The sequence below is a fragment of the Lactuca sativa genome, chromosome 7, assembly GCF_002870075.4.
Source record: "Lactuca sativa cultivar Salinas chromosome 7, Lsat_Salinas_v11, whole genome shotgun sequence".
Taxonomy (NCBI): domain Eukaryota; kingdom Viridiplantae; phylum Streptophyta; class Magnoliopsida; order Asterales; family Asteraceae; genus Lactuca; species Lactuca sativa.
Window position 1 is genome coordinate 127,541,654 of NC_056629.2, and position 9,298 is coordinate 127,550,951.

The window sequence follows — 9,298 nt, forward strand, 5'->3', positions numbered from 1 at the left end:
ATGTGAACATATGTTATCATATGTTAAATAGGTCACTAAGTGTGTCCAAGTCTTTACTTGACACCGAGCACCCAACCGGCACCTTCGTCGGATCCACTTACGCCAGGTGAGTTCATACCCCTGAATGAACCTTTTAAATGTTTTTACATGTTTTATAGGGGGCGAATACAATTTTAACATGCCAGTTATCATATCAATCACATGTGATTGATAACCCGCATGCATAAGGATTTACCACACTGTAAACTGTTTTACCAAGTAGGACACTATAAATGGTTTTCCAAAAGGTTTTCACTTGTTCAAAACTTTTGCTTATAATGTTTTATCAAAGTTCATATTAAACTGGTTCATGAAAAGTTTCCAAAGAATTTCTAAAGGTTTTCAAACTTATTTTACCAAAGAACACCAAGTTGTGATTTCTCAAGTATAAAGGTTTTCTTCTATGTTTTGATACTCCCTCTTAGTTTAAACTCCTACTTGATAACGCTTTCACTTCGTGATGCGTTTATACTTGTTATTGCCTCTATTTCGCTTATACTTGTAGTCGCTTATGCCTATTAGACGCTCTTACTTCACTTGATAACGTTTCCACTTCGTGATACACTTATATTTGGTAACACTTATACTTTACGATTCGGTTATTCACACTGTTCGGTTACACTTCACGATTCGGTTATTCCACACTATTCGGTTATACCTCACGATTCGCTTATACATCACGATTCGGTTATACTTCACGATACGTTTCCACTTGTTAAACACTCGTACGTAGTTAGATGTATGCTTGTGCTTGTATAGATGCATATAAATAATGATTGAAGGACTTAGGAAGGCTTGTCCGCCCTATTTCCTTTCTTCGTTGACATGTGGTCTGGTGGGATCGGATGGCCGTCCGAAGGTCGTTTGATTCATTAGTTATATATTATGTATACAAGCATAGACATATAGGTTTACATTAGTCAGTTCAGTTATGAGTCTCTACCTCTAGTTCAACACTTATATTGGAAACCCACTACCCACTATTTGGGATGCATCTTCGGGACATGGCCTTCTCCGTCGTCTAGTTGGTAACCAGAGTCTCCTGTAGGGAGAGCGGACATTGTGTGTATAGATCTATACGGGATTGACACCCCCACACCTTGAATGCTAGCTACAGTCCACGGCCTACCAAGCCAAGGGGTGACAAATGTCACATTTTATAGACGCTTGCAGGGCGTCAGGTACTCTAGTGTCGGTTAGTATGGTTACGAGTATCCCAGGTTACCTTATAATTCATGGCCTTAAGGTAATGGTATTTTACACTGTATTTCACACTGTATGCTGGAAACCCACTATCAGAGTCACACTGTTTTTAGACCTTGCTAGCCGTATCTTTCATTTGATACCGTCTGGGGTCTGTATCCTCTGTTTTAGACCTTACTAGCTGTATCTTTCATTTGATACTGTCTGGGGTCTGTATTCTTGTTTTAGACCTTACTAGCTGTATCTTTCATTTGATACTGTCTGGGGTCTGTATCCTTTGTTTTTAGACCTTGCTAGCCGTACCTTTCATTTGGTACCGTCTGGGGTCTGTGTCTCTTTTGTTAGACTGAGCCAGGCGTGTCGTTCGTTCGATACTCTCCTGGAGTCTATGATTCCTCTTGCCTTAGTCAGCAGTCTTCACTGCTGAGGCAGATGTTATTTTCCCTGATTTCTCCTGCTTTCTTTAATAATCAAATTCTGTATTTTGATAGTGATAGCGATTAAGGGAAAACTACTTTTTACCACATAACTCCGTCCTGTCTCGGTAGAAGATTGCTTTTATTAAAGAAAATATAGGATTTTCTGGAAAAGACACTAATGTAATGGACACTCTAAAACTACCACTTTTATTAAAGTTATTTGGATAAAATGACACTAAATACTTATGAACTCACCAGCATTTGTAAAAATGCTGATACTCGCTTTTCAAATAACTTGTATTCTCAGGTCAGCATTAGACAGGTACATCCCCGGAGCTTCTAACGAAGATAGTTTAGTACCAAGCTGCACCTATTATTATTACCTGTATTACTTTGATGTATTGTAATGTAAACTATGTAAAACTATTACTATTAATGCAATGGTTGTTGTACTTTGATTACTATAATGTATGTGTTGTGATACTTGACATGACATCATCCACCCCAGAACGTTTCCGCCGTTCCGGTTTTGGGGTGTGACATTGCTAGCTACAACCTTATGACAAGTCGAAGCAGACATAACTTCTAAACATATTTACGATGTCCGATGAAGCGTCATGATTTTTCGGGGAACTCAACAATCATAGCTCGATTATAGGAACTCATTGTAATTTTGTTAAGCTAAAACTAACTACCTTAGACTACAACTAGGAGATAACCTAAGAAAGTAGTGGTAGTGCACACAAACTCTAGGAGGTGAGTTTAGGATAAATAAGATATGTAACATCCCGAAATATCAAGAGTAGAGTAGAAGGGCTAAAAGAGTAAACTGGGAAAGAGTGACTCGGCGAGTCCATGGGTGGACTTGGCAAGTAGAGTCGCGACTGGGTCGCGTGTTAAATAGCCGACTCGGCGAGTCAGTAAGATGGACTCGGCGAGTAGGCGCTGAGTGGAGAAAACCCTAATTCTCGGGGTTGAGCCCTATATGAAGAACATAACAGCCCTCTCTCAGCCTCTTTATTCATCCTCAAGTCCAGAAACCCTTAGCCTTCGTGTGTGAGTGATCATATCTCATTTGGGAGCTTGAAGGAGGTGTTTGTTGAAGGAATTTTGGGAGTTTGAAGGCTTGGAGCAAGGGGCTTTGCTTGGATTCGAGTTTCATTGCAGTTGGGGCGTTCCTTAGAGGTAATATCTCGTTCTTGGGCTGTTGTTATGTTGTTTCTTCATTTGGGGTTTGTGGGGAGCTTGTCTTTGGATGTAATTGGAGTCTAGAGGTTAGATCTGAGGTTGATACCTCAGATCTAGAATGGAGAGGGATCAAAGAGCATGAAAGTCCCTGTGTTGAGTGTTGGATGAAGCTATCATGTCCCAAACCTTAGCCCTAATGTGCAAAATGCATAGATCTCTTTGGATTCACGTAAAGTTTGCCACTTTACGTGATGGATGGGTTGTAGGAGGCTAGATCTATGTTTTGGGTCAATTGCATGGCCTGGAATGCTTCTGTATGGATTCAGACCGGTGGTACTCGGCGAGTCACATGGGTGGACTCGACGAGTTGCTTGAAGATGAGCTGGAACTCAACGAGTTGGAAGAACAACTCGGCGAGTTGGATGAAGATGGCCTGGAACTCGGCGAGTTGTATGAACAACTCGGCAAGTAGGTTGAAGATAGCCTTAGACTCGGCGAGTCTGTTCTTGGGCTCGGCGAGTCTTGTCGAAGAGTCCCAATATTTTCTGGTTGAGTCGAGAATCGGCTAGTCAAGGGATGACTCGGTGAGTTGTGTGCGAGTGGACTCAGAGTTGAGGAACTCGGCGAGTCTCGGGGTGACTCGGCGAGTTGAGCCGCGGCCTAAGGAAGTTCTGAGCATGGGGACTCGACGAGTCGACGGGTTGACTCGGCGAGCAGGGTCAACCAGGAGGGTTGACTTTGACTGAGGACTTTGACCATGAGTTGACCGTTGACGTTTAGGGCTCGGTCAGCGATGTGGCCTTTGAGCCAAGAGAGGGGTAAAATAGTCTTTTACCCTTAAGAGGGTGCCAAGAGAGGGTTGATTCTAGTCTCGAGAGTTATATTCATGAGAGTATATGCCTTACGTGTTAGGCGGTGGCGAGTTCAAGATTCAAGTGTGGGGATATCTGCTTTCTGCTTGCCAGGTGAGTCTTCTCACTATACTTTACCCTGAGTAGGTAACCAGAGTTATGTGACAGAGTATTTGTATGCTATGTATGATATGTGTTGTACTGCATTATTTCTATGTGATTTATGCTGTGCATGTTTCTAGAGTTGGAACCGGAGGGTTCCTAGAGTTAGAACCGGAAGGTTCACTGAGTTAGAACCAGAGGGTTCACAGAGCAGGGTCCACGGACCCACAGAGTTATAGCCTCGAGTGGCTAATATATGTTATGTGTGGTATTTTGGGGAACTCACTAAGCTTCGTGCTTACAGTGTTTTGTTTTATGTTGTGTTGCAGGTTTCTTTCAGGATCACGGGACGACACCGACTTGATTGTACACACCAAAGAAAGAGTCATGTTTTGAGGATCCTGGTTTTCTATACAAGTGAAAATGGAGTCATGTTTTGTAATTCGATTATGAATGAGAATTTAAACAAGTATTTCTAAGAATTAAATGATTATTTTAAAATGAAAATTTTGTTTGAAATTTTCGGTGTTACAAGATAATTAAATAGCCACACAACGTTTTATAATAATAAAACATGTGGACTCACCAACATTATGTTGACCTTTAAAACCACATGTATTCTTAGGAGAATGAGTCTGGTTGAAGAAGGAGGCAACCACGGTGATATAGCTCGAAGTCTATATGCTTTATTATTGTACTTTACTTTTGTGACATATATGTACCTCGAACAACTTCGTAATATATTTTATATAATGAATAAAAAGTGATGTTGCTTAATATATCAATGTATTATTCAATGTATCTCTGTGACATGAAATCCAACATTCTAACGTAGCACAACCCTATGTTTTCGCCATCGGCCGGGGGTATGACAATACCGAGGTAGGGTTAGTGTCTTAAAAAAGCTTATTTTAAATTTTAAAATAGTATTAATCATAACATTTACCTGTCATAAAATAAAAAATAGACCAGTTAACGTAGGTCTTCATTTCCATTTCAATGAATACAGTTACATATAGTCAGTTTATACAAAATTGCATGTATAAGCATAGGTCTTCAACCTCTACCATCATAACATTAAGATGATAACACCGAACAACAACACATCACATTAACCCTAACACAAAAACATCATTACCTAAACATCACAAACACATCGATACCTAATGATCACAAACACATCGATACTTAAAGATCACGTGTTCATTAGATAGTGAACTTTGTCCACCAAGAAACCAAACATCACCAACATCAGTCCCACCACAAAAACAGTCAAAGAGTGCACCTTTTTCTCAGTATACTCTAAAAGACGCTGCATAACGAGCGCATCGACCCTTTTAATCACCAAATCGCGACCCATTTCCTCCTTGATTCGACTGACTTCGATCTGGTCTTCAACTATCTTTGCCCAACAATCACAGATTATAAAGTGCAAGTCACCAAAGTTTAGCATGTAGCGTGAATTTAACGAAATGGAATTCAATGATTGTGGTGGGGTAGCCATCTCGTGATTCTCGTTGAAAGCGATACTTGTCTCTTGCTTGTTGGTATTGGTTTAGCTGAAAATAGGAATAAGATTTAGGGTTTGAGTGAAAAGGCCATTCCTTTTAAGAACATAGGGTCCACAATAACCTTTAGGGCCCAAGCAAAAAACCTGACCCAACTCACTGACATGAACGACGAGTTGACTAAGAGTTAACTCATTTGTTGACGTGGAATGTGAGTTGTATTTGAAACCTTTTAAAACAAATAGGTTATAAGACCAATTTAGCCGGTAAAATAATAATTCGTACCCCTTTAATGCAAAAAAAAAAAAAAAAAAAAAAAAAAAAAAAAGAACAACAATTATACCAAAAGAAATATCATAGTCATAGTACTACACTATCATTTACCCTTTACTAAAATCCAATCCGAAAATATACTTAACAAGTAACTAGGGGCCTACCTTCCAATCTTCCATGGTCCAAACCAACCCGACCTGGACCCGATAGTACTTTATCCATGAACCATGATCCAATACACACGGAAAACCCGTCTGAGATACGATCAAGTATTCAAGTCTGTGCTACGATTTGCTTCGCAACTACGCGGTGGGCTGCACTTCCTTCACCTCCTTAAACCCTACAAACAAAACTTCGCGAGGGTGCTGTTCGGCTTTACCGATTGAAATGTTCAAAAAGTGAGTCCTTCTCTCAACGATTTTCACGCTTTCTTGCTGCTGGCTATGGTTTTCCTGTGAATTTGTTTATATTGTATGTTTTGATTATCTGTGCATTGGGTGTCATTGATTATTGTGCTGTTGAATGATCCTATTATCTAGCTGAATGTGATTGTTCTTCTGGGTAAGCGAGTGAGGTTTACGACCACAAGTGCAAAAATTACTTTGGGCGTTTAAGACGGAATCTTCAGTAGTCCTCAATCTTCTTACAGGCAACGACATTACTTCAAAATCATAGTCTATAAAGTGATATTTCAGATTTTGAAAATCAGAACGTTGTAAGACGATTCAGCATTAAATTGCTAAAACAACTGGTTCTTGAGTTCTTCTAATCTGGATTTAATTGATAAATTGAAAAATGATACAGTCTACATTTCATTCCTCTGAGTCCATTGGATTGACTTCCAATTCCAACTTTGACATTTATCAAGCTTTATATGTGTTTGGAAATACTATGGTGTTCTAGGGTTCGAAACTAACTTAATTACCATATGTTCCCCTTAGGTTTACTTCAGAAGAGGTATCTGGGCAAAATCAAGTCAAAGCTTCAGTGCAAAGAAGAATTCGACAAAGTATTGCAGATGAGGTTCTCCAATCAACTCTTTTTCTTTAACTTCTTATTCAAATAAGATTAATTTTACAAATATCCAACACTTATCTCTTCTGCAGTACCCAGGATTAGAACTAGTTATGGATGATCTGCTTCCAAAGAAGTCCCCTCTGATTGTTGCTAAATGGTTCTCCCTTTTTACTTATTTAACATACATCTGTTCTTCAAGTTTCTAACCCTTTCTTATTTTAATATTATTAGTCAAAACCATCTGAATCTGGTTGTGGTGAACAACGTCCCACTTTTTTTCAACATACGTGATGGGCCATATATGCCTACACTACGTCTCCTCCATCAATGTGAGTATAAAAAATGAGTTATATCCACAATTTTAAAGATCTAAAAACCATATTCTTATTTGCATGTAGATCCAACTATAATGAAGAAACTACAAGTAGACAGGGGGGCAATAAAATATGTTCTTGCTGGTGCTAATATTATGTGTCCTGGTCTTACATCTCCTGGAGGTATCTTGGATGAGGAAGTGGGTGCAGAAACTCCTGTGGTATGTGTTTCATAAAGCCTATGAGGCTATTAATTCATTTTTATGTTAAGATTACTTATAGTTTCCTATTTTTATTAATAATTAGTAATGCTATTGTATTGCTCTTAGGCTATAATGGCTGAAGGAAAAGAACATGCGCTTGCTATTGGATTTACGAAAATGTCAGCAAAAGATATGTAAGTAGTTGTACAAAGAGCTAATTTGTTGTGATCTAAACGTAGGATTTAATAAATAACCAATATTAGTATCACATCTCGATAGAATAAACCTATCAAATTCATAGACTTGTTTAAATTGTAAATTGTTCATGTTACGACAAGATAGTGAGTTTTGTTAAAAAATCATAAAGCTTGTGTTAATCATATTTAGTGAATTAATTATTTATAAGATTGTATAATAGAATGGACAATTTCTTTTAAGGTTCATTCATATTTTTTTTTTACTTTTGTGTGTTTTGTTACTACTGTAGAAAGGCAATTAACAAGGGGATTGGTGTGGATAACATGCATTACCTTAATGATGGCCTCTGGAAGGTAAATATAACCACTACTTTTTCTCTATGAGAATGAAATAATAATTTACATTTTTTTTTTTTGTATATTATTACATCCTACTTTCATTGCTTTGTTTTATTGGTATATTGTAAAATGTGAAGAAATGGAAGTAAAATGCTGTAATAAACAAATGAAATTTCATGAAAAATTTGTAGCATAAATTTGTTCTGTTTTGCAGATGCAACGTCTAGATTGAGCATATGAATTGATACAGTTTTTGCAACATCAAGACAAACTACATCACTTATCTCATGTCCTTTGATATCTTTTTCTTTTTTTTTCGTGTAATTTTTAATCATCTCAAAGGGCATTTTCATGACTTGTTTGCTGTATTTTGGAATGCATTATTGTTATATCTTTTTCTATAAGGCTAAAAATTGCGAATCTGTTTTAACTTTTTAGGTGTGCGTTATCTTTGTTTGTAGTGTTTAATGATTCCTAAAAATGTTTTTTTGTTTTATTTAATATGTTTCTTTTTACTATTAACCATGTCAGTACTTTATGTTTTAAGATATGCAACTCATCGCTGTTCCTTTATGTGGAAAATAACTGAATATTCTATGTAGTTGTTTTGTTGAATATTCTGTTTGGAAGGAATATCAAAGTCCCAAATGTAAAAAAGGTTAATTTGGTAGAATTATGTCATTTTAGGGAATTGACAAGGCTCAAGAGGCTTAATGTAGACATGAACAATAGTGTAACTTATTGTTGATGTTAGACTGTTTTTGATATTGTTTGATTATATGCCTGAACATCGGATATCAAACTAAAAGCACAACTTTGAAAACAAGAGTTCTCAGAAAAGAATTAGTATCAGATTTTACGATCCCATATGTACAACATGGATGAGTAACCACACATCCTGAAAGGTGTAACTTTATAGTTGATTTTCATGCTCGACTTGTGCCCAATGGAAAGGATAGAGTAAGAGATACATTAATATAAGGGTAATAAAGTATGTCATGTGTATATCATTGGTCACCATCATTTTAACCGACAAGGTGCTCCTTAAAATTAGTATTTTTCACTTAAATGTAGAAATATAGTATGTAACTAGTTGTGAAGCCCGTATATTATACGGGTTAATTAAAATATAATGTTAAATATGAGCGATTAAATGAAAATTTTATTTGAATTTGAAATATAAAATAAATGAAAATTATGAAAAAAAACATGCAAAAAAATAAATTAATTAAAATTCTATGTTTAATTGTTAGACCCGTGTACTAAACGAGTTTTTATAATAAAATGTTAAATACAAAGGTTTAAAGTGTAAATTTATTTGAAATTGAAATTGAAATTTCAAATTTCAAATTTGAAATTAATAGTTATTATAGTAGGTTTAATTTATGGAAACTAAATTAATGATATAATGAAAATGAATATGAATAATGAAGTAATTGACAAGTGGAAAATAAATATATTTCAAATTATGAAAAAATGACACGTGGCCAATTAAATGAGAGAATGACAAGTGACAATAACATTTTCATTTATTAGGGTAGATTATTTTTTTGAACCCGCAAATATATTAATAAGAAAAAGAAGGCTCAAATCTAGCAAGAAGTTAGACGAGCATAAGTACAAAACATGGAAATATCGAATAGTT

At 36.5% G+C, this 9,298-nt stretch overlaps 1 protein-coding gene across 1 annotated transcript; it reads left to right on the plus strand.

Moving 5' to 3' along the window:
* Positions 1–5,823: 5,823 nt before the first annotated feature.
* Positions 5,824–8,085, plus strand: LOC111884245 (uncharacterized). Its single transcript, XM_023880556.3, has 8 exons — positions 5,824–5,981; positions 6,525–6,606; positions 6,690–6,757; positions 6,832–6,929; positions 6,999–7,135; positions 7,244–7,311; positions 7,605–7,668; positions 7,868–8,085. Exons 1-8 carry the CDS (start codon positions 5,971–5,973, stop codon positions 7,883–7,885), a joined length of 546 nt encoding a protein of 181 aa, XP_023736324.1. The 5' UTR covers positions 5,824–5,970; the 3' UTR covers positions 7,886–8,085.
* The last annotated feature ends 1,213 nt before the right edge of the window (positions 8,086–9,298 follow it).

Bases quoted from the DNA above. Each gene is read 5' to 3' on its own strand.
- LOC111884245 (XM_023880556.3), top strand. The intron at 6,758-6,831 runs GTTCTCCCTTTT...TAATATTATTAG, and splicing joins CCTCTGATTGTTGCTAAATG to TCAAAACCATCTGAATCTGG. The intron at 7,136-7,243 runs GTATGTGTTTCA...TATTGCTCTTAG, and splicing joins TGGGTGCAGAAACTCCTGTG to GCTATAATGGCTGAAGGAAA.